The sequence below is a fragment of the Larus michahellis genome, chromosome 27 (assembly GCF_964199755.1).
Source record: "Larus michahellis chromosome 27, bLarMic1.1, whole genome shotgun sequence".
NCBI lineage: Eukaryota > Metazoa > Chordata > Aves > Charadriiformes > Laridae > Larus > Larus michahellis.
Window position 1 is genome coordinate 887269 of NC_133922.1, and position 24661 is coordinate 911929.

Sequence of the window (24661 nt, forward strand, 5' to 3'; positions counted from 1 at the left end):
TGAAGAGTACACCTCTCCAGGCCATGAGCAGCCAGTTTCTCCAGGAGGATGCTGTGGGAAACAGTGTCAAAAGCTTTGCAAAAATCCAAGTAGATAACATCCACAGCTTTTCCCTCATCCACTAAGTGGGTCACCTTATCATAGAAGGAGATCAGGTTTGACAGGCATGACCTGCCCTTCACAAACCCATGCTGACTGGGCCTGATCACCCTGTTCTCCTGCATGTGCCGTGCAATGGCACCGAGGATGATCTGTTCCATGACCTTCCCAGGCACCGCGGTCAGGCTGACTGGCCTGTAGTTCCCCGGATCCTCCTTCCGGCCCTTCTTGTGGATGGGTGTCACATTTGCCAACCTCCAGTCAGCTGGGACCTCCCCGCTTATCCAGGACTGCTCATAAATGATGCAAAGTGGCCTGGCGAGCACTTCCGCCAGCTCCTTCAGTACCCTTGGGTGGATCCCATCCGGCCCCATAGATTTGTGCACCTCCAGGTGCTGAAGCAGGTCCCTCACCATTTCCCTTTGGATTATAGCTCTGTAATTTCCAAACCAAAAGGAATAAATGTGTAAATTGATGCAAACATGATACACACTAAGAAGCTTTTCTCAAAAATCTAAGTCATGAAGAAAGCCCCCACCTTCAAGTTTATTTACCTGTCTAGTGATGACTTTTTCTTCTAGGCTCTCCCACATTAGTTTGAGCTCTGAGACAAGGTCTTGAGCTGTGTGCTTGTCACTCTCCTCTGTTACCTTCTGCAGCAACAGCTCTGCCTGACGGCTCAGGCCTTCCATTTCTATCTGCTGCTGATAAGCTTCTGTCTTAAATTGCTACGGTAAATAGAAAAAGAATACACATAAACTTATCACAAGTAATGACCTTCTGGAATACAGCACAGTACAGCAGTATTTGCAATACCAATGCATCCCTCTCAGCTTTCGTACGTTTGGGGGATTGTCATCCAGGGTAAAAATGCTTGTAAGACACCGATCACCCCGACGGTCGCAGCAAACTGAGAAGCTGCAGCAGTGTCTTAATGTTCTAGCAGGTATTGCTAACTGTGACCACAGAATGGCAAAGATGGCTAATAGGAAAGTATTCTCCAACGATCTCTCTGGTCTGTACAAAAGGCAGAACGCATCTGGAGTCACTTCTAGCTCTGGGGGTTGTGATAATACCATCCGTGAAACTTCAGATAGAATTGTTTTTCAGAAGACCTGAAAGCAAATCTTCTTCAGTAGAACACCCTCTCTGGTACATGCAACTGGGACAGCACTCTGAACAACTCGCCTAGGTGTGTTCTTCTGAAGTACGTAAGATTATGGGTCATTTGAAGTTACATCATAAAATAGATAGACTAAACAACCTGCCCACAGCCAAAAAAAGTACAAGCGAGCCATGAAACCAAGGACATTACCTGATCGTTACACATCCCTGGTTTTTATATATCGCATAACAGCCTACTGACGTCAGGAGCATGCTCAAGTCACAGATCCACAAAGACTGGCTTCTGAAGGTCTAAGTTAGCCTGAAATTTTGATTTTCAGCTTACTAATGTACTGGGAATGTTGTGATCTGTGTGAGCATTTAGGTAAAGCCTGCAATTGCAGAAGCGAAGCTGTGGAGGCATTCTTTCAGAGCCTCAAGGAAGCTGTTCACGGTAGAAACCAGAACACGTAAAAGTCACAGCAAAAGAACCCTGCACATAATAACCTTACAGCCTGTGAAAGACAAGGAATGCCACTACAAGTATTTCTCGGCTGTCGGAACACACTCACAAAATAAAATGTACTTTCACCAAAATTTGGAATAGATTTTAAAATTAAACACATTTTAAAATGAAAAGTGTGCAATGAAATGTTATCTGAAATTTTCATACAGATTCTTTTCTACTAGAAGTTGAAAATTGCTTTTGACTCTTGAAAAATACAGAAAAATACTAAACACCACAGGAAAATGCAGACCGATGAAAATAGAAATGAAATCAATTGCTCGTTCATACCTTAAGTTCCTCAGTTTGCTGCTTCACTGTCTCCAGACCTGTTCCAACTGGGGACATAGATGCCAACCCGCTGCCAGCAATGTCCACCCAGTCAAACATTGCCTGAAAATCACAGTATGAAATTGAAGCATGAGCAGAGAAATAGTGTCAGATTTCAAAGTTGCATTAAGTAAAATACCAGAATTTTTTACTCCAGAGAATAATATTGCTGTGCGCTTTGAAAACAAAACAAAGCAAAACAAAACCAAACAGCTTTCTTCAGCGGAACCTAGGGGTTTTTTGCAATACGAGGGATCCAGTATTAACTAAAGTATTCCACGTAATGGTTACGAGAATGTACATGCTGCAAGACTGAACCCCTATTAGCAGCAATATCCTGCCAGTACTATTCATGCGGACTAGTACTCTACTTCTGCAGTAAAATCAGCAATTTTTATGAATACCTCGAAAGGTTAAATACAAGACAAACTCTGTTCTGCACTCCTTCGGAGCAAAGATGGAAGGTGGTAGCTGAATGATAACACACTTTAAATGATGATGACAAAAGAACTTCTGTTGAAGGATAACGGTATCTGTATCAGGAAGATGGAACACGACCCATTCAGTACAGATCAGACAGTGATGGCCAATACCTGAGCTTGACTGAATCTCCTCAGGATAAGGCAGTTGGAACTTCAAAAAACAAATGAAGTCTCCCCAGTTCTGAGGCTTTGTGGGTACTTCCCTTACTCCTGATATAATGCAGAACGACCTCAAGAACACTCCAGTTAAAGATTAAGAACACCTATAGCACTCTGGGCAATTAATTACACAGAGGAAAAAATACCTCTGCCAGGCCCTTTTTCCTCCTGCCTGTTATCTGTGATTCATTACGGAGAAGGGCTTAGGACGGCTTCTCAGAGCTGCCCACTGCTACACAACTCCTTGGGAAAAGGAGAACTAACCCCCCCAACACGCTCAACAGGGTGAGGCAGCTGTAGCTAACAATCTGCCCACAATACTTTTAATATTGTCTATTGAAATGAGCGTAAGGCGGCAGTTAAATACAGTTCTTTTACAAAGTACCAAGCTTGTAGGATGTACAATGTGCAGCCCCAGGAAATACAAAGCTCTCAAAGCAACGGCAATGTTCCTAATGTAACCCTACAAGTCAACCTCTGTGCAGTATGAAAAGAAGAGACCTTGGAGAAAAAAACATGGAAAACAAGATGTTGCATTATTATTAAGATGTGTTCTGCTGCTTGGTCTGCACCGAACACACAAGCAACTGCCCTCAGTGTCATGTGAAACTCTGTTTTTAAAGATCTAATGAACCAAGAAAGACAGTAATTCCACTGGGCAAAAAGACAGCTTTGCAAAATCTGACCATGAAAACCCTTCTACTGTTTCCATCTTCCAGCCATTCACTGACAAAAGACATGAGGCCTGCCACTCAGCCAAAACTTGCAAAGAATAGGCAAAAAAATGAAATAAAATACAGCGCATATAGAGAAAAGATATCTTAAAAAACTGCTGGAAAGTTTACCTACCGATTCTAAAAGTGAATCATCTTCCAAAGTATTGTGATTGGATAAATTACGGTAAGAATTAGTATGATGCTCCAGTATGTCTATATTCTTAGTATAATTACACTAAGAATTCCTGTAATGGTCCAGTAACGTTATGTTACTACTTTGGGCTTAAAATAGTCAAACTGAAATATTTGACTTATAAAAAAGGTGGAATAAAATTGAAGTTCTTTCACTGTCCTCCACTCAAAGAAAACAGCTGCAGGTGAGTATACGGACCTGTATTCTGTTCCTTTTGGATCATGTAAACATGTCACACCTTCAACTCGCCTACTATGTTACGTACTGACTGCCACCAGGAAATGGGAGCAGGATTACTATAAACTTGTGTCTTACCAATAAAGGGCACATCAATTTCGAATCTATACATAGAGGAGTATGTGAACAACTACATGCAGAAAACAACCCAAACAGACTTAGTCTTTAATGGAAGAAAAACCTCCAACCCAACCAACCCCGAGAAAAAATATCTGCCTACTGAAGAAAACAGTCGCTAGAATCAGTGACACATGTCACCTTCCCAATCACGTAACATTTTTTACTACAACCACATTAAGTCCTATTGACTCAAGACTGGGTTAGGTGTATCACACCATCTTACCTGCAGTCCTTCTTGGTATGGAACAGCTGCCTGCAGAGCTCCAACAAGCTTATCTGCCCGTTCTTTCCTTGTTTTGCTTAAGGCATCCCAGGCAGAATTCAGCTGCAAATAGGTGAAATTTACTCCAATGGACAAAAGAATGTTACTGCTGCTGTATAATGTGCGTTCACTCATTATTCACTCATCAATAACACCAATAAACTAAGCATGAATAGTTCACATTAATTCCGTGTTAAAACTCTTGTTCTCCTTATCACTGCATAGTTACTTTCCTTCAGAATGCACTCGATGTTCTGGATGACAAAAGCTGTAAAATTCAATACTGATACTGAATAGTTTTCTCAACCTACGGATTACAGCCAATATGGGAAATAGTATCATTAAATCATTTGGAACTGCATCCTTATCAAAAAGGTAGCTTAAAAGAAACATACCCTGCTGAACACTGGAGAAACTGTCAGTACTCTGTAGCCATCCAAGCAGGATTGTCTCAGCCAAGATGTTGCACTTGGCATAAACCAGATACGTTTCAAATTTATTCCAGCATTCCTATTGCAAAAAGTAGCCATCTATTGCAGTAATCAGTGACTATTTCCACAAAAACCCTTTCTGTCTTTTACAGAACTTTTAACCCATAAATCAATACAATAAAATTGTCTATACATTCTAAACTAATACGAGCCAAGATACATCCTCTTGTCTTCAACTAAGGTTCTTCCCTTAAAAAGACATCCTGATACTGGCTCGCTTACTTGCTCCTCCCCAGAAGAGGAGAGGTTGAGAAGATTGAAAAGACGGTGACCATGACTCTCAGCAGCCCTCTGAGGGCAAAACAGCAATGAAAACACAAATCCCCCTGACTCTAGCTCTTACCCAGAATGTAACTCCTTGTACACCTTGTAGCAAGAAAAATAATGTTGATTAGCGGAGAAGAGGCAAAGGTGAAACTAAGAGCAGCCTGAAATTTTTTAGAAAATGATTTTGTGTGGTTTATTTCTGTGCACAAAGAGATGATTTGACACAAGGCCCACAAGAGTGCACATTTCTGGGTCCAAACCTTACGCTAGTGCTCTGCCCACGGCTTAGTTCAAACCAAACTGACTGCGTGCGACTCACACAGAACCGACTCTATGAATTCCATGACTGGGAATAAAGACAGGCATCAGTAAATACATCAGAACAGAAAGGTAAGTGAATACAGGAAACGGTTTTCCATTCACATTCAGAACCTTTTTGAATAGAACAATAAATGATTTGATCTTGTCCACGATCTACCATTGGGTAAACAATTCCAGTAAACAAGTATTCCAGATCAGATTACGTGTTAAAATTGCCTGACATTAATCTTCCACTTAACAAACAAATCCCAGCTAATGGCATAGCTCAGAGAAAATGCAAAAATAGAAGCTCATCTGAAGGGCCTTCACGCAAGCAGAATGACTGGGGGGACAATCCTGTAAGTAAAGCAAGCATGATTTGGCTCACAGGGACTAGTCAAGCTACTTTGTAAAGCTCGTGTTATATAGCTAGTCTGAATAGAGCCTGTTTGTTCATTGTGGACATAATAGGAAGACAAATGAGTGAACCCACTGTTTACCAGTACATAATAGTGGCATATCTTCATTAACTGGTCACAGAGTAAAACTCTGAAGCCAGGGTTCGTCCTATCTAACTGGAGTTGCTTAATTGAGGCAGCTAAAAACACCCCAAACCTAGTTACTCTGTGCTCAGCAGGGAGAGAGAGGTCTGTCCAGTAGCCACATGGGTTTGACCTCACTGCACAGTGCGAGCTGCACACTCAGCCTGGGGCCTCTGTGCAGAAGAGAGAGAGAGAAACCAAGAGGCCCAGGGAGCAGGAAAGAAGGGCGACGGGGAAAGTAGAGGGAGAGGAAGGATGACAGAGAGAGAGAGGGACTTGGAGAGAAGAGAAAGGGCGGAGAGGGAGCAGAGCACAGCAGGAGAGAGGAAGGGAGGTACAGGGAGGCGAAAAACAGGACCCAGAGGGAAAGGGGAAGGGCAGGGAGGAACAGGGAGGCAGAAGAGGGCTGACAGGAGCCCAAGGGCCCAGGACTCACCGCAGCTCCCGGCTCTGCAGATCTGTCCTGTCGGCCTGTGCCAGCCTCCCCTCAGCCGACACAAGATGGCCGCCGGGAGCCCTGTGCTGGGTCCACAACTCCCAGCGTGCCCCGGGGCGCCCCCTCCTGCCCTCTGACCCCGCGGGAACCATGGCCGCCTCCCCGGGGCTGCCCTCGCCCAGGGCCAGGCCCTGGAGCACGGCTGGGGCCGGGAGGAGGAGGTCAGGGAGGGAGAGAAGGTTGGGAGAGGGCGGCGGGGTGGGGGGAGAGGGGCGGGAAGGGCCAGAGGGCCGGGGAGAGCAGGGGGGAGCTGGTCAGGGAGCTGCGGGAGGAGAAGTGCTGGTGAGGAGCGGGAAGAGATGGAGGGCAAGAGATGCTGGTTAAGCTGGCAGAGCAGCGCGGAGAGCCGCCTGACAGCAAAGGTGCCCGGTGGCCGCAGAGGAGCCCAGGGGAGCTGATTCTTTTGGAGGCCACCAGGGCAGCCTTCCTCCGCCCCTGGTTTTGGTGAGCGATGGAGCAGTGCAGAGCCGTCCCTCAGGCATGCAGGCCTCAGGAGGGCTTCCCAGTGCCCCAGTGAGAGATCCTGCTCCCAGGAAGCGCCTCCCATGGAGCAAAGGCCATATCCAGCCACCCGGCGCTGGGTACGGCTGCCCCAAGGGGTGTCTCAAGGAGGACGGGGCCATCCGTCTGATGGCTCTGACACACAAATGGTGAGCTGAAGCCCCGTGGCCGTGGCTGGCTGGGTCAAAGTCTCCGAGTTTAGTGACATTTGGTGAACTCCTGCACTAAGTATCGCATGACTTGAAACATCCCTGAAAAAATGGGGGAGGTTTGTCTGCGTGTTCTGCACGCTTCTGGATGCTAGACTGTGGCTAGGAGGGAATGTGCTTAGTTATCTCTCAAAGGGAGACAAAAGAAGTGCCTAAGTAAGGGTCAGCGTAACTCTTCAGAGCTTTGGCTGTTTAAATGTTGACCTGAACTTCTACAGAAACGGTAAAACGCTTGCACTTTTCTTCTCTTCTAGTTCCTGCGTGGGTACAGGGAAGAAGGCAGCAGACGTACACATTAGCTAAACCCCCTTCTTATTGCCAGCCATGAAGGCGCCTCTCGGCTGGGAGCCCGAGAAGGACCCCGTGTTACAATTCTTGCTCCTTTATGTGCCACCCTAAGGCGATTCACGTATGCATTGTTACAGTCTAGGAAACTGAGGAGAAATAACTGGACTCCAGACGATCCAATGTGAATCAACAGAAGCCGTTTATTAAGCACAGATCATCATCTTTTATACCCTGCGTTGTAGCCGTACACGCAACTCGCTTATTTCTGATTAGCTAGTTACACTGTCCACGCGTGGTGCATGCAGTTCATTCACACATCAGATTGGTTACAAGAATTCGCATAGTAAATTGTTTAGTCATTAGCACAACATGTTTCCTGCCTTCTCAGTTCCCGTGTTTCCCATGTACTAATTCCATCTTCTACCACCTGTTTTGCCCTTAATCTAATCTCTCACAGTAGGGAGGCTGGCTCACATGACCGTTTTCTCTCAGATACATTCCTACAATCTCGTCCCTCCCCAGTGCGGTTCCGCGTCTTCTCCCTGGACCCCGACCTGCGCCCGAACCCCAAACCCATCCTGGTCACCATCACGGTGCGGGGCCCTGTGGGGCTGGGGCAGGTCTATGGGGTGACCCTAGGGGTGAATGTCACTCTTGTGATTTCACCGCTGCTTGTGTAGCTTTTGGGCAAGGAGCAGGCATATGGCTTGTGTGGCCGCTTCTGATGCCATTAAAATAATATTTGGTCCCCACCCCAACATGGCTTTTTGGAATAACCGTCATCAGCAGAAGCCTGTACGCAACACGCACACACGTGTGTGACAGCGGGACTCCTGAGCACGCAGCAGCAGCAGCAGGAGGGTGTGAGGTCATGGTCACTGTAACCCCTGAGCACACGGTGGTGGCAGCAGGAGGGACGTGAGGTCACTGTCGGTACCACTCATGAGCACACGGCAGCAGAAGTAGGAGAGTGTGAGGTCACCGTCAGTATAACCCACGAACACACAGCTTTGGCAGTAGGAAGGATGTGAGGTCACGTCACCGATGTCACCCCGTGCCCGTGGGGCTCGGTGCAGAGCGGCCGTGTGCATGACAGGGGCATGACGGGGGCTGGGAGCTGCCTGTCCCCGTGTCTGCGAGGCCGAAGGAGCAGCCCCTGCGGCCCTGGCTGGAGCAGTCGGGGTGCGGGTGGCTCGGGGGCACCCCAGGGATGTGCCTGGGCACGATGCCAGGAGGAAACCACAGACTTCCTGCCCGGGCGCTGCGGGGGCAGCGGGGGGAGCGCGTCGAGGCCACGTGGGCTGTGGTTTGTGCACCTGCAGGCTCCAGCTCCCGCTCCGCCTGTGGGGAATAACGGCCCCTGGGTGACACACTGAGAGTCAGGGACACGTCTGAGCCTCTGGGCTTCCCGTCTGCTGCCAGGGCAGGGACATGATCCAGCTGCGGCTCCTGCGAGGGACTCACTGTGGGGCCCTGCAGGGAGGGACGGACAAGCCAACGCTCCTGGGATGGAGCCCTTGCCCTGGATGAAGACCTCTCCCAGCTGCTGCTCCCAGCACAGTGAGGTCCGTAGCAGGGGCAGGGGCTGTTTCCTCCCCATCCTGACACAGACCCTGGTGCAGTCCCCGCTCCATGGTCACCGCAGCTTGGGGGCAGCTGGACCCTTGCCTCATGGCTTCTTGGATGAGCCCAGTGCAGGAGATGCTCAGTGCTTCCAGGCCCACAGCACGGTGCAAGGGGTGACTAACCAAGTTCCCCTGCACACCCAGCTTGTCCCATGATGATCTGCCACCACAGCGACCATGACACCGGCAGCGGGACATATATGTCCCTCATATATGGTCATGAACGGCGCTGGAGAAGTTCATTGGCGGGCTGGGCTGTGTCGGAGGGGAGATAGCTCCCGATAACGTCTAAAAAGGTGCTGCTGCTTCGATTGGCTCCTTCCGCAGCTGGGTCGGCATCTGCAGAGATATATCACCCTCCCATCATCGTTGTCCCCATGAGTCCCCAGGGGCTGTGACAGGGAGTGGGGAAGAGCAGGGCTGTGCCAGCAGGGCAGGAGGCTCAGGATGGGAATGGAGGGACTCCTGTCCCCTCGGGTGCTGTGGCTGCTCCTCTGGGTGCAGCTCTGCAGAGGTAAGTGCCGGGTCCCTTTTCCCACAGCCCAGGGCCATCGGGTACCAGTGGGGTCATCAAGAGCCCTTTGGGAAGAGGGTTTCTTTCCAAGTGCCACTGAGATGAGGGTCAGAAGGAGCTCAAGTCCATGGACCCTGTGCCTTTGCCTGTGTCCATCTGGGTGGGAGAGGGTGTCTCCATGATGCTGTTAAGGGGTGCTGGGCTGGGGAGGAGCAGGTGCCCTGCGCACGGCCTGGCGATACAGGTTTTGGGTGGGCATGGGCAGGGGCCCTTTGAGGTGGGAGGAGGTGCTGAGGGCTGTGGGACAGAAAATGGCCGGGCGGGTCTGGAGTTAGCACCCCCAGCCTGCACAGCCCATGGGGAGTGGGGGGACGCCCACACATCCCCAGGGAGAGCCTGGAGGGGAGAGGGCTCCCATCCTGGTGCCTGTGACAGGCAGGGAGGACCCCAGAGCTGCACTCTGGGACTCGGCGCTCTCCTGACCAGTCCCATCTTGGTGGTTGAAGGGGCTGCGGAGGTGAGACTGGAGGATGGCAGCGGACGCTGTGCTGGGAGAGTGGAGGTAAAACACCAGGGCCAGTGGGGGACCGTGTGTGATGACTCCTGGGACACGAATGATGCTGCAGTGGTTTGTAAGCAGCTGCGCTGTGGGTCCTCTGTCAAAGCTCCTGCTGAAGCACACTTTGGGCCAGGATCTGGCCCCATTTGGATGGATGATGTTGAGTGTCATGGCACAGAGTCGGCCCTGTCTGACTGTAGACACAATGGATGGGGTCAAAGCTACTGTGGTCATGGTGAGGATGCTGGGGTGACATGCTCAGGTAAGGAGCCAATCTCTTCCCCACCTTTGGGACTGGGACAGGAGAAGGGACCTGGCTGTGCCCTCAGGGAGCAATGAACGACTGCCAGGGCAGGGTCCTGTGTTGCTGGTCACACTGCCAAGCTGGGACTCTCATTGCTGGTGTCCCTGGTCCCTGAGGAAAGACCAGTGGGGTTCCACCCACCGCCGGGCCCCAAGATGGTTCATCCCACCGTCGGTTGGTGCCTGGGGCTGGGAGATGAATCCCCCTCAATGCCCCGCATTTTTTGTTGATTCTCATCTTTCTTCTCCAATTCAGCCAGCACCTGTCTGGCATTGCTGAGGGCCAGGTTCCCCTGTGCCAGAGGCACCGAGAGCTGCTCACGCGGCCACCCACAGCCCCAGAGAAGGGTGCAGAGTGGCCAGTGGCTTTTGGGTTGTGCCTTCTGGCAGGCACAAGTCCCTCAACCAAAGCAAAGGGGCCGTTCAAAGGGAAAAAGCCCTGTCCTTGGGCAGAGGAGCAGGGTGTGCCTGGTATATCTGTGCCATCAGCACCCATTGGGAGCTGCTGGGAGGGTCGTGGGGCTCTTTGCCTGTGGCCACCTTGCAGGGCAGGTGGGACATGGGTATGTAACTGCCAGAGGGCTGTGGGAACTCACAGGGTTCTTTGGTTACTCCAGGATTTGTCCAGCTGGTTGGAGGGGACAACCCCTGCTCAGGACGAGTGGAGATCCATGACGGGAGCCAGTGGAAAACTGTCTGTGACTCCGACTTTGGTCCCAAAGCTGCCGACGTGGTCTGCAGAGAGTTGCAGTGTGGCACAGCCCTGTCTGGTCCCGGGGCAGCTCACTTTGGAGAAGGGGCTGGTCCCACGTGGGACAGAGAGCTGCAGTGTGTGGGGAATGAATCCCTTCTCAGCTCCTGCCCCACGGGGTCCCCCAGGGACCGGCCCTGCCCCCACGCGAATGCTGCCGGTGTCACCTGCACACGTAAGGACTCAGGGCAGGGTGTTACCACCGGGGGTGTGCCGATGATGGGGGAGCAGGGACGGGACTGTGCTGTGCTGGGTGTGAGGACAGAAGGGGTGATCACAGAACCATAGGATGGTTTGGGTTGGAAGGGACCTTTCAATGTCATCTAGTCCAACTTGCCTGCAACCAGCAGGGACCTCTTCAACTAGATCAGGTTGCTCAGAGCCCCGTTAGACCTGACCTTGAATGTTTGTCTGCAGCCCTAAAAGGGTGCAGAAGGAGGAGAAAGGCAGGGTGTCCGTTTGCCCTCTACTCCACCACCCAAGGCAGCAAAAGCACAAGTCTGCCCTGTCTCATCCTTCTCTGTCCCGAGTTCACAGGGTTCAGGCTGGTGAACGGCAGCACGGCGTGTGAGGGGAGGGTGGAGGTCCATGTGCAGGGGACCTGGGGCACCCTCTGTGCCTCCCGCTGGGACCTCCTGGACGCCCACATTCTCTGCCGTCACCTCAACTGCGGGTTTGCTGAGTCCATTCCTAAAGGAGGGCATTTTGGGAGAGGAACCGGCCCCGTCTGGAGAGACTCCTTCCACTGTGACGGGACTGAAGCCCACCTGGGAGAGTGCCCAGTGACTGCCCTGGGGGCCTCGCCGTGCTCCCATGAGAACAGCGCTGCTGTCATATGCTCAGGTGAGTGCAGGAAAACACTCGGTTACTCTGTTTTCCTCTTAAATGCTCCCAAAGCAGGGGACCCTGTGGCAGTGCAAGGCTCTGGCTCAGAAGGTCCCCACAGAGGGCTGGCAGCAGGCAGGTGAGCTCCAAGGCCCTCCTGCAAGGGTGCCAGAGCCTGGAGACATGCTGCAGGCTGCCGGGCTCCCCGATGCCGCCAAGGGCTGGGGCATGGCTGCTCTCCCCAGGCCCAGCTCGCTTCGCATCCCTGCGGCTGGTGGGTGGAGGAAGCCCGTGCGACAGGCGAGTGGAGATCTTCCAGCACGGGACGTGGGGCAGAGTCCTGGATGAGCAGTGGGACGTGCAGGAGGCCAGCGTGGTGTGCCGGCAGCTGCAGTGCGGAGAGGCAGAGGCAGCCTACAACCCCCCGAAGGCTCAGAGAGGGACGGGTCCCGTGGGGCTGCGCGGGGTGCGGTGTGCAGGGCACGAGGCCAACCTGACCCTCTGCAACACCTCCCTGCCTGAGAGAGCGCTGGAAGCAGGGATTGCCAAGGACGTGGGGGTCGTTTGCCGGGGTGAGTGGCGCTGCACGGCCCCCCCAGGCTCTGGGCTGGGTGGGCAGCCGGCCCTTGACGGCAGCCGGGGTTTCCTCCTGCTACAGGGAGCCGTCAGGTGCGGCTGGTGAACGGGCCTGGGCGCTGCGCTGGGAGAGTGGAGATCTACTACCAGGGCAGCTGGGGGAGCGTCTGCGATGACGGCTGGGACCTGTCTGATGCTGCCGTCGTTTGCCGCCAGCTGGGCTGCGGAGGGGCGCTGGAGGCGGTTGGCTCCGCTCGCTTCGGGGAAGGCTCCGCTCAGATCTGGCTGGAGAGCGTGAACTGCTCCGGGGCCGAAGCTGCTCTCTGGGACTGCCCGGCAGGGTCCTGGGGGCAGCACGGCTGCGGGCACAAAGAGGACGCAGGAGTCGTCTGCTCAGGTGTGTGCCGGGAGCTGTGGTGGGAGCCCAGCGCCCAGGCAGGCCGGGACGAGGGGAGAGCCGGACACGGCCGAGGCTGTTCCTTGCCAGCTCTGAGCCCCTGACAAAGGCCATCGTGGGGACACCCATGCACAGGTGCCCTCAGTCCCACCGGGGGTCCCTGGGGCGCTCCGCTGTCCCTGACGGGCAGCAGGGAGGGCAGGGGTGTCTGTCCATCAGGGACATTTCTCTGTCCGTGGGTGCAAGGGGGACTTGCTGGACGTGCCTTTGCCTGTCTGAGGGCCTGGCGGGTGCAGGGGTGTCCCTGCTCCCCCAGCCCCAGACCAGCCTGTTCCCCCTCGCTGCCTTTCCTCCCAGAGTTCATGGCCCTGAGGCTGGAGAACGGCACCAACTGCTCTGGGCGCCTGCAGGTTTTCTACAATGGGACGTGGGGGAGCGTTTGCTCCAACTCCATGACTCCTGAAACTGTGTCGCTGGCATGCAAGGAGCTGGGCTGCGGGGACAGAGGGTCCCTGGAAACACAACGGCCCCACGGCAGGCTGTCTGGCACGGCCTGGCTGGATCGTGTGGAGTGTGGGGAGAGAAACAGCTCCTTCTGGCAGTGTCCCTCCGCTCCCTGGCACCCGCAGTCATGCGACGACCTGCGAGATGAGACCCACATCACCTGCAAGGGTAATCCTGAGCTAGCCGGGCACCAGCATCCCCTGCGATCCTGCTCCTGGCTGGGCATGGACAAATTCCTGGGCCTGCAGGGGCCTTTCGTTTCCAAGCCAGTTGCTTCTGCTGCTGGTACCAAAAATGGGACTTCCTCTCCTGGAGCCCCACACATTCACCAGCGGTTGCCAGCCGGGCTCCCAGCTTCGCCTGGTTGAGGCAGAGGTTTCTTGAGGCAAGGTCCCAGAAGGGAACAGCCAGGGCTCTGAGGAGTGTCCCTTCCATGGACACCCTCCTGCTGCTCTGTGACCCAGGGTCCCTTTGGGGCCGAGCAGTCAGGGTCCCCCACATTGCCGAGTGTGTGTCCCCTGAAGGACCGGGGTTCAACTGCTGCCATGGGTGGGTGGCACGAGCTGAGCTGAGCCCCGCTCTCTGCTGCACGCCCCCCCTGCAGCAGCCCCTTCACCACAGTGTTTCCCTCTGCAGGGAGTCAGCCAGAAACGCCCCCGGCCCCAATGGCTGCGTGCCCCAGCACCCCGAGCTGCACAGGCAGCTGCTCCTCTGCATGCCCCTCTCGCCTGGCAGGGCTCTGCCTGCTGTCCCGCGGCCCTGGGAGCTCTCTGCCTTCTCCAGACAGGGAGAAGATTCGTGCCGTGGGAGGGGAGAAGGGGTGCTCTGGCCGAGTGGAGGTGTGGCACCGCGGCTCCTGGGGGACGGTGTGTGACGACTCTTGGGACATGCGGGATGCCGAGGTGGCATGCAGGCAGCTGGGCTGTGGCCCTGCGGTGTCTGCCCTGGCCGAGGCTGCATTTGGGGAGGGGAGCGGCCCCATCTGGCTGGAGCAGGTGGAGTGCCGGGGGACAGAGCCATCTCTGCAGGACTGCTGGGCCCGGCCTGGGGACAGCGGTGCCTGCCGCCATAAGGAGGACGCGGCCGTGAACTGCTCAGGTGAGCGGCAGGGCTGGGACACCTCACAGGGAGCCCTTTTCCCCATTGGCTGCCATCACGGCTCCAGAGCTCCTGAGCGCAAGGCCATCCCTGCAGAGCAGGAGAGCCTTTTGCCGAGTGGGCAGCAGCTTCGGTGGGGCTGGATGTCCTCCAGCTTCTGCCCGCAGGGCCCTGCAGCCCCCAGGGGCACCTCCCGGGCTGCCGGCTCTGTCCCTGCTCTGGGCCCTGCGCTCCTTCCTGGCCGTGCTCACCAGTCATGCAGGAGGGGCGATTTGGGTGGGATGTGGCAGGGATGTCTGCACATGCACACGTGCTCACACCGTGCACCCAGGACAGCAGCACCAACCCCTCCAGCAGATAACCCGTCCTCCCCACCAGCGCCGGGTCTTCTTGGGGCCAGGCTGTGACCCACAGCCAGAGGGAAGGGGCTCCTTGCTGGGCTGTGAAACTCCCAGGAGGAGGCACCGGGGTAGCGGTGGGGCGGGAGGCTGGGGAGGGCTGTCATTCACCCACTCAGGTGGGAGCTTCCCCATCCCTCATCCCCTGAAACCCGGTACGTAATGGGGGTCAGGACTGGGGTGTGCCGGCCCCTCACCTCTCCCAAGCCTGGTGCTGCCCTTTCTGTGTTCCTGCCATGCAGATCCCACGCGGGGCCGTCTGACCGTCAGCAGGAGAGTCTCATTGCCCATCATCATGTGCATCATCCTGAAAGCCGTTCTCTGCCTGTTCCTGGCCCTCCTGGCCGGGCAAGTGCGAAGCGCCAGGGCTGGGCGCAGAGGTGGGTCCCTTCCCAGGGGAAGATGCTGCTGGCAAGGCCAGGGGTGCCGTGGGGTGTCAGTGAGCGGGAGAGGCAGAGCTGGGGGGACAAGAGTGCGTGCTCTCTGCGGGATCCCATCCCCTCTCTGACCATCCCTGGGCCAGCCCTGCCTCTGTCCACGGGCTCTGAGAGAGCTCAGGAGCCCTTCCCCGAGGCCATGTACGAGGAGATCGGTTCCAGCCCAGCATGGCAGAAGCAGGCAAGGTTCAGCGGCTCAGGTTGGTGTGTGTCCCTCATTGAGGACACATCTACAGTGCTCTTTCCCCTGGCTGCCACCCAGGGTTGACCCCTGCAGCCCCCTAACCCATGGTTCGTGCGGTTGTGGGGCTGTTGGATCTGTGTGGGGAGCACCCATGTCCTGGGCCCAGGAGAGAAGCTTTCTCCCCATCTGCTCTGCGCGTCCCATTTGGGGACAGCCCCTCTCTGCCTGCCCCTGCACCCTGGGGGACACCTGAGGGGTGAGGGAAGGGGCTGTCCCAGGGCAGCTCTGGCAGGCCCTTGGAGATGGGCTTTGTCCCAGGGCAGCAGGGTGAGCCCTGAGCCCTCGTCCCCGTGCAGCCGTGGCTCTGTGGGTCCCACGTCCCCAGCAGCACTGAGCACAAGCTGGGTCAGCAGAGCGCACTCCCCTCACACCTGCTGGGCCTCTCTCCAGGCTCCTATTCAGAGGGGTCCCTGAGCAAGCTGCAGCCCTACCCCGGGGACAGCAAGGAGGAGGATGGTCTGGGGTCAGCACCAGGTAATGGGGGCAGGAAGGGGTGGACCTCTCCTCCCTGCAGACATGTGATGGACAGCAGTGTCACTGAGCGTCACCCTCGGAGCTGGGAGGACGGGCGGGATCTCCTGTGGGGCTGCAAACACCGACGTCGGAGCCCCACGTCCCTGCGCATCCTCCCATCCTCTGCTCTGCAGAACGCATCTTCTCACTGTCACCAGCTCTCCTCTCCTTTCAGACATCCCTGTCCTGCCTGGAGGTGACCCAGCTGATGGCTATGATGGTGCCAGGGAGGTTTCTGACCCTGGGGAGGATCCTTCCCCTGGGCAGGAAGACTGGGAAATGCCCAGGGTGGCAGAGGAAGGATCCGGACCCACGGATACCCCTGGAGGTGAGAGGGAAAGAAAGAGCTGCTGGTTCCTGGGGTGGCATCCCTGGCATTGGATAATTCGCTGTCACAACGAGAGCCCAATGTGCTGGGGTGGGGGAACCTGCCCCAGGAGTTTTTCCTTGGGGGGACTGTGGGTGGGAGAGGGAGCTGAACGTCTCAGGACTGGTGAGGAGAAGGGAGGAAGGTGACGTACAGCCCAGGAGAGGCACCCCATGGGGTGAACATGCAATGGCCTGCCTTGCTTCTTGCAGGGCCAAACCTGCTCTCCCAGAGAGGTGCTGGTGCCCCCGGAGCTAAGGGGGATGGCTGATCCCTGTCCCCAGAGAGCACGGGCTATGACGATGCTGAAGAGGTGTCTGTGGCACATCCCCCTGAGGACACAGAGGCTGTGACACCGGAGCTCAGTGCACAACAGTCCCTGAGCCCCGGGCCAGGAGAGCCCGTCCCTGCAGTGCAGCTGGGGGCAGCCAGGAGGGAGGAGAGGTCTGTGCAGCTGGGAGAGCCGTGAGCACCAGGGAACCCTCTCCCTTTTCCCACGGGCAGCAGAAACTGCCAGGGGTTTCCTCGATTTTGATTCCCCTGTTTTTACACAGGGGCCCCCATATCGGTTCTTATTAAAAGCCTTTGAGCCAGAGCTGTGCTTGCCTGCCCAGGTGCTTTAGTGTCTCCCCAAGGGTGGCTGGAGGAAACCAGAGCCCAAAGACATGGCGGTGGGGAGGGGGCACGTCTTGGGTGGGTGTGTGGTGCAGGGCAGTGAGCTGAGCTCAGGTCCAGCACAGCTGCCCGCCTCTCTCCTGAGAGGGGGCTCCAAAGAGGCAGCGCACACAGCCCTCCTCACCCCACAGCCAGACCCTGGCTGGGCAGGGCAGGCCCACAGTGCCTGCAGAGGGCCAGAGGCTCCAGCTCCAGCCTTTCCATCATTTATCAACTATCTTGGTCAACAGGGGAGGTACCAGATGACTGGAGGGTGGCTAATGTGACGCCCATCTACAAGAAGGGTCAGAAGGAGTGTTGTGCGAAAAGGGGCCAAGCGGTTTTGGCAGAAGATAAACCCCCTTGCGTTCTAATACTCCTCACCGAGGTGGGAGGCCAGGTGCGGCTAGGTTTAAGTTCTGAGTGATGCCCAATTCAGCACTATCAGCCCAATCACTTTTAATATGTATTAAACTATTACGATTTGGATACACTAATAGTGGACTGCACCTTCAGTCTAGTCGTGCTCCTGAACTAGCACGGCCTCTCTCAAGTTTTGGTCGCGTTCAGTGAGAAAGCGAAACGACTAGCTACTTAAATAGTGCAGTTTATTTAAACAACAGATATACAGGTTCTTTAGGATTGCCAGTGATAAATACACTGTCTACAAAGCACGTGCAAATAAAGATATTGTTAAGTATACAAACGCGCGACAAAATTATAAACGATACAGCCTGGCTATAAATGTAGGGTAGAGATTCTCTAGAGAAATTTCTAAGTCCCGAGAAAGCACTCGGTGTAATCGCAGTCTTACCCAAAGGCGTCCCTATGGGGGGGAAGAGAGGCTCAGCCCGTCGACTGATCCCGGAAATCAGCGGTGGAATTCTTCGCGATGGTGTCTTCCCTGACATCCCCTCTCTCTTGGGCTATTTTTATACTATTTTTTTATCTTCAAAGTGGAGTTTGAGTGACTTTAGTCATACGTACTTTTATTATGATTAATGTATTCAAGGAGGAGTGTTCACACCTCGGGGGCGGATAGCCTCCGGGATGGAGGTGTGTTTTGGTACATTGTGCTGAGCAAAGTTCGCACAAAGGACAGCATTTCATCAACATTTGATGAAATGTTGGCTTGGGTAGCGTGTAGGCCGCTTATCTGTTCTGTAGTAGCATCTCGTCCCCATATCTGCTATTCGTCACAAGGAAAGGCCACAGAACAAGCGCGTTCCGTTCCGTCCCTTGTGTAGTTTCACAAACAACATGAGACAGGGAATCACAGATGTGGCATTCTTCGTGTGCTGGCTGCGGCTGTATTCTACCTCAGAAGCCTCTTGATTTTATGACTTTCCTTAATGTGTGAACAATGCTGTATTTTTGTATTCTTGGCCAATTTAGTAATTATTCCAGAAGGAGGATGTGGGGAACTACAGGCCTGTCAGCCTGACCTCGGTACCAGGAAAGATCATGGAGAGGATCACCCTGAGTGAGCTCTCATGGCAAGCGCAGGGCAGCCAAGGGATCAGGGCCAGCCAGCAGGGGTTTAAGAAGGGGAGGTCCCGCTTAACCAACCTGATCTCTCTCTATGACCATGTCACCCGCCTTCTGGATGCGGGGAAGGCTGTGGACGTTGTCTATCTGGACTTTGGCAAGGCCTTTGACACCGTCCCCCACAGCCTTCTCCTGGAGAAGCTGGCGAATCCTGGCATAGACAAGTGTACTCTTCGCTGGGTAAAAACCTGGCTGGATGGCCGTGCCCAGAGAGTTGTGATTAATGGGGTGAAATCCTCTTGGCGGCCGGTCGCCAGTGGTGTCCCTCGGGGCTCAGTTTTGGGGCCAGTTTTGTTTAATATCTTTATCAATGATGTGGATGAGGGGATTGAGCGCACCCTCAGTAAGTTTGCAGATGACACCAAACTGGGTGGGAGTGTTGATCTGCTGGAGGGTAGGAAGGCTCTCCAGAGGGCCCTGGACAGGCTGGATCGATGGGCCAAGGCCAACTGTGTGAGGTTCAACAAGGCCAAGTGCCGGGTCCTGCATTTCGGTCACAACAACCCCAAGCAACGCTACAGGCTTGGGGCAGAGTGGCTGGAAAGCTGCCCGTCAGAAAAGGACCTGGGGGTGCTGGTGGACGGCCAGCTTCACATGAGCCAGCAGTGTGCCCAGGTGGCCAAGAAGGCCAACAGCATTCTGGCTTGTATCAGGAACAGCGTGGCCAGCAGGAGCAGGGAAGTGATGGTGCCTCTGTACTTGGCACTGGTGAGGCCTCACCTCGAGTGCTGTGTTCAGTTCTGGGCCCCTCTGTACAAGAGGGACATTGAGGTGCTGGAGCGTGTCCAGAGGAGAGCGACCAGGCTGGTGAGGGGTCTGGAGACCAGGGCATATGAGGAGAGGCTGAGGGAGCTGGGCATGTTTAGCTTGGAGAAGAGGAGGCTGAGGGGAGACCTCATTGCCCTCTACAACTCCCTGAAGTTGTAGAGTCTGAAGTTGGGAGTCCCTGAAGTTTGGGAGTCCTGGTGGACAACAGGATGACCATGAGTCAGCAATGTGCCCTTGTGGCCAAGAAGGCCAATGGCATCCTGGGGTGCATCAAGAAGAGCGTGGCCAGCAGGTCGAGGGAGGTCATCCTCCCCCTCTACTCTGCCTTGGTGAGGCCGCACCTGGAGTACTGTGTCCAGTTCTGGGCTCCCCGGTTCAAGAGGGACAGGGAACTGCTGGAAAGGGTGCAGCAGAGGGCTACAAAGATGATTGGGGGACTGGAACACCTCTCTTATGAGGAAAGGCTGAGGGATTTGGGTCTCTTCAGTCTGGAAAAAAGACGGCTGAGGGGTGACCTTATCAATGCTTATAAATACTTAAAGGGTGGGTGTCAGGAGGATGGGGCCAGGCTCTTTTCAGTGGTGCCCGGGGACAGGACAAGAGGCAATGGGCACAAACTTGAACATAGGAAGTTCCACCTAAACATGAGGAGGAACTTCTTTACCCTGAGGGTGACAGAGCACTGGAACAGGCTGCCCAGAGAGGTAGTGGAGTCTCCAACTCTGGAGACATTCAAAACCCGCCTGGACATGTTCCTGTGTAACCTGCTCTAGGTGACCCTGCTCTGGCAGGGGGGTTGGACTAGATGATCTCCAGAGGTCCCTTCCAACCCTATGATTCTATGATTCTATGATTCTATGAAAGGAGGGTGTAGAGAAGTCGGTGTTGGCCTCTTCTCCCAGGTGAATAATGACAGGACCAAAGGAAATGGTCTGAAGCTGCGGCAGGGGAGGTTTAGGTTAGATATTAGGAAGAATGACTTTACTGACAGAGTGGTCAGGCACTGGAACAGCCTGCCCAGGGAGGGGGTTGAGTCACCATCCCTAGAGGTGTTTAAGGAACGTCTAGACTTGGCATTTCAGAGCATTCTCTGAATGGCACAGATTGCAGGTTGTTGGGGTTTTTGGGGATTTTTTTTTTGTGTGTGTGTGTGTATGGTTGGACTCGATGATCTCAAAGGTCCTTTCCAACCATGAAGATTCTATGATTCTATGATTCTATGATTCCCTGAGGCTGGGCATTCAGGGAAGAACCCCCTTGGAGATGCTGGGGATGGAAGCCAGGATCTCCCACATGCAAAGTGGGTGCTCTGCCACTGAGCTACACCCTCTGGAGCCTTCCCAGCAGGAGACACTCTCCTCCCATGAGGGGTCTGTGACAAGCACAGCCCCTTTGTCCCCTGGGTGCCCAGGGACCCTCTGCAGGAAACAGCACTTGAGCCCTCCTGAGATGGGGGAAGTCCGCACTGCCTCTCCCCTGGGGCCTGATCCCAGCACAGGGCTGCACTGCAGAGCACTGCCCCTCCAGCGTCTCTGAAGGGCGATGGGGCAGAAGGAGGCTCTGGCTGCAGGTGCTGCTCCCACGCTCTGGCCCCCTCCAGGGCCAACGGAGAGGAGAAAACTCCTGAGCCTCCTCTGCCCCCCAGGGCAAGGGCAACCCCCCTGCGTGCCACATCTGGGCGCAGCGGAACAGGAGGAGAAGTACAACAAGGTGAGGGACATGCCCTCCCTGGGGTGAGGTGCCCCCAGGCTCTGATGGCACCCCAGGGTGTGCGATGGGGCAACATGGGGGCAGAAAGCTTACACGCCCTCATCCATGTAGCGGGCCTCCTCCTGCACCCCTCTGCCCCACAGCATCCCTGGAGGTGGGGTGAAGGGCAGGTGTCCATCTCCATGGGGCTGATGCCCAGAGAGGAGCATATTGGCGTGTTACCAGTCATTGGAGCAGGAGGGCAAAGGGGGCCAAGAAATTCTGCTCAGGACAGCGTGTGACTAAACAATACCGATGGCCATGCACTCCGGTGGGTGATCCTCAGCGTGGCTTTGTCAGCTGTCCTGGGCACATCAGAGGTCTCACTGCAACACCCCCCCGGGGGAAGGATGCTGCCATTCAGGCCGCAGCTCCAGGGAGTGCCTCTCCCTGAGACTATGGGTCCAGTGGCCTCTGCTCTGGGAACTGAAGACAAGGTGCAGGAGGCGCCTGAGGAGGGGAACAGACTCTGCACCATTGAGCATGACAAAGAGGAGAGGAACTGGGTCGTTCCGAGACCCCGCAGAGGACACATCCCGATCCTGTGGAGCAGGGAAGGAGGCACAGCTGGAGACCACCCCAAAGCAGCCCTGAGTGGAGAGTCCTGCCCAGGGGGAGGCTGGGGACTTGTGGGGCTGGAGGAAGGCTCCTTCTAAGGCGCAGATGTGCAGGTCCAGGGCAGGGACAGTGCTCTGGCAAGAGGTGAAGGAGCAAGCAGGGCTGGGGCAGGCTGGAAGGCGGCAGACGGGCTCTGCAAAAAGCAGAGGGAGAAAAATCACTGCTGAAGCCCAGGGCTGAACCAGGCACCTTTAGATCTTCAGTCTAACGCTCTCCCAGCTGAGCTCCTTCATCCCTGCCCCAGCAGCCCTTGTCCCTGGGCCACCCCTGCCGGGCCCCAGGCTGACACAGACGAGGAGTTCTCCTCAGGGAGGTTCCCAGGGAAAAGTTGTGCCCAGCCCCAGACAGAGGGGACCGGGTCCCTCCCTGCCTCCAAGCCCAGGTGGGCTCCAGCTTTGGTGGAGGCCACGTTACGCTGGGCGTGCCAAGATGTGTGTGGGCCTCGTACAAAGGGGACAGTAGTGAAGGTAAGTGGGCAGGCCAGGCATGTGCAGCTGCAAAGGCTGAGGGCCAAAGAAGCATAGGACCGATGGAAGACCTTATCGCCTGGAAAGCCTCCTCCCACACATTTTTTCCCTTGCTGAGCTTTGCTGCTTCGTTCCCAGCTCCTCTCCCTCCTTCCTCCTGAGCAGTGCAGGGCGATGGGGAATGGGGGTCCTGGTCAGTCCATAACAATTCCTCTCTGCTGCTCCTTCCTTCTACCACTTTTCCCATGGGGTCCCTCTTACAGGCTACAGTCTTTCGAGATAAACCTGCTACAGCATGGGCTCTCCTCAAGCTGAAATTCTTTCAGGAAATATCCAACCTCTCCAGTGTTGGGTCCTCCACCAAGTGCAGGGATTACCTCCTCTGCTGTGCTCCTCTCCTTAGGCTGCAGGGAAATACCTGCTCTACTGTGGTATTCTCCACAGGCTGCAGGAGACCATCTGCTCTGGCACTTGTAGCACCTCCTCTCCCTCCTTCTTCACTCACCCTGGTGTTTTCAGGGCTGTTTCTCACACTGCTTTTTCCCTCACTCCTCTCCCACTCGAGCACTTGTGTCCTCTCTTAAATACGCTCTCACAGAAGTTCCACCACCCTCGTTGATGGGCTCAGTTTTGGCCAGCGGTGGGTTTCTTTTGGAGACGTCTGGAACCAGCTCTGTCTGGCACGGAAGCAGCCCCTGGTCTCTTCTCACAGAGGACCGTCCCTTCAGCCCCACCACTACCAAACCCTGGAGATGGACACCAATTCCACAAGCCCTGGCTCTGCACCACAAACACTCTGGTGTGAGTCCTCACCCCGCGTGGGCACACGGTACAAGCTGCACTCCGAGGATTTTTCCTCCTGGGCACTTTCCAGCCCAGCCCAGCTCCCTCCAAGCTCTGCCACCTCCCCTGCCCTCTCTCCATCCCAGCCCAGTCTGCGCTGGCCCAACAGCAGAGCCTGCCCCAGGGTGCTGCAGAGCTCTGGGCACTCGCTCCACAGCCACAGCCCCTCTGAAGGGCACCGCAGCTGCTGGGGGGCAGAGGAGGGTCAGCCCCAGAGATGGGGGGCATGTGGGCACAAGGCAAAGGCAGTCAGTGGGCCCCTGTGTCCTCCTCCCCAGGATATTCTGAGGGGTCTGCAGCCCCTCACTGCCATCCCCTCTCCCCAGCCCAGTACAAGAGCCCTGGCCCTGGGGACCCTCAGGCAGCTCCTGCCGCCCCAGTGACAGAGTGGCACTGGGACAGCCTGCCCCAGGCTGCTGCAGCCAGAAAGGTCTTCTCATCTCCCGTTTATTCAGCCCTGCTGCTGATGGGTCTCAGACAAAGAAGTTGGAGCTGGTTCATGTATTTTATTTAAACACACAGAGAGACTGAGTCTTTATTTACAGAAATGTTTTGTGTCACAGCCGAGAGGTGAAAAGTTAAGGAGGAGAGGAGGAATAGTGAATGCTTGTCACACCAGATGCTGTGAATCCTTTGCAGAGGAAGGTACACAGTCTATGGCTGATGAAAAAATGTCCAATCAGTTTCCTCAGGGCATCCTTGAGCTCCTGGTTCCTCATGCTGTAGATGAGGGGGTTCACTGCTGGAGGCACCACCGAGTACAGAAATGACAGCACTAGATTCAGGAATGAAGAGGAGACGGAGGGCGGCTTCAGGGTGGAAATCACCCCAGTGGTGATAAAGAGGGAAACCACGGCCAGGTGAGGGAGGCACGTGGAAAAGGCTTTCTGTCTTCCCTGCTGTGAGGGGATCCTCGTCACAGCCCTGAAGATCTGCACATAGGACACCGCAATGAAAACAAAACATCCCAAAAAGCCAAAAGCACTAACCACCAGAAGGCCAGCTTCCCTGAGGTAATCTGATTGTGAGCAGGAGAGCTTGAGGATCTGGGGAGTTTCACAGAAGAACTGGTCTAGGCCATTCCCTTGGCAGAGAGGTATTGAAAATGTATTAGCTGTGTGCAGCACAGCATAGAGAAAGCCATTGCCCCAGGCAGCTGCTGCCATGTGGACACAAGCTCTGCTGCGCAGGAGGGACCCATAGCGCAGGGGTTTGCAGATGGCCACGTAGCGGTCATAGGCCATGACTGTCAGAAGATAAAACTCTGCTGACATCAAGGTGAGAAATAGAAAGAGCTGTGCAACACATCCAGTGTAAGAGATGGCCCTGGTGTTCCAGAGGGAGTTGGCCATGGCTTTGGGCAGAGTGGTGGAGATGGCACCCAGGTCGAGGAGGGCGAGGTTGAGGAGGAAGAAGTACATGGGGGTGTGGAGGCGGTGGTCACAGGCTACGGCAGTGATGATGAGGCCATTGCCCAGGAGGGCAGCCAGGTGGATGCCCAGGAAGAGGCAGAAGTGCAAGAGCTGCAGCTCCCGCGTGTCTGCGAATACCAGGAGGGGGAAGTGGGTGATGGAGCTGCCGTTGGACATCGGATCCCTTTGT

General features: G+C 55.2%; 3 protein-coding genes across 3 annotated transcripts in view; 1 reads left to right on the forward strand and 2 right to left on the reverse strand.

The window, feature by feature from the left end:
* The window catches only part of LOC141735010 (scavenger receptor cysteine-rich type 1 protein M130-like), a 452930-nt gene that overhangs the window by 146973 nt on the left and 281296 nt on the right, over positions 1-24661 (reverse strand).
* LOC141734995 (scavenger receptor cysteine-rich type 1 protein M130-like) lies at positions 10150-21119 on the forward strand. Its single transcript, XM_074567410.1, has 7 exons — positions 10150-10261; positions 12537-12851; positions 13209-13523; positions 14139-14453; positions 15094-15203; positions 15401-15488; positions 21028-21119. The coding sequence occupies exons 1-7, from the start codon at positions 10150-10152 to the stop codon at positions 21117-21119; spliced, it is 1347 nt and encodes a 448-aa protein (XP_074423511.1).
* LOC141734996 (olfactory receptor 14A16-like) lies at positions 21182-24648 on the reverse strand. Its single transcript, XM_074567411.1, has 2 exons — positions 23711-24648; positions 21182-21224 (listed from the first exon to the last, which is right to left on the reverse strand). The coding sequence occupies exons 1-2, from the start codon at positions 24646-24648 to the stop codon at positions 21182-21184; spliced, it is 981 nt and encodes a 326-aa protein (XP_074423512.1).

What these genes read in the sequence shown, in the direction of transcription:
- LOC141734996 (XM_074567411.1), bottom strand. Translation starts at nt 24,648, where the DNA reads ATGTCCAACGGCAGCTCCATCACCCACTTCCCCCTCCTGGTATTCGCA. An exon ending in TTTTTCATCAGCCATAGACT is followed by an intron (nt 21,225 to 23,710) that starts GTGTACCTTCCT and finishes GCTGTGGGGCAG; the next exon opens with AGGGGTGCAGGAGGAGGCCC.
- LOC141734995 (XM_074567410.1), top strand. Translation starts at nt 10,150, where the DNA reads ATGGATGATGTTGAGTGTCATGGCACAGAGTCGGCCCTGTCTGACTGT. An exon ending in CGCAGGAGTCGTCTGCTCAG is followed by an intron (nt 12,852 to 13,208) that starts GTGTGTGCCGGG and finishes CTTTCCTCCCAG; the next exon opens with AGTTCATGGCCCTGAGGCTG. An exon ending in TGGCCCTCCTGGCCGGGCAA is followed by an intron (nt 15,204 to 15,400) that starts GTGCGAAGCGCC and finishes ACGGGCTCTGAG; the next exon opens with AGAGCTCAGGAGCCCTTCCC.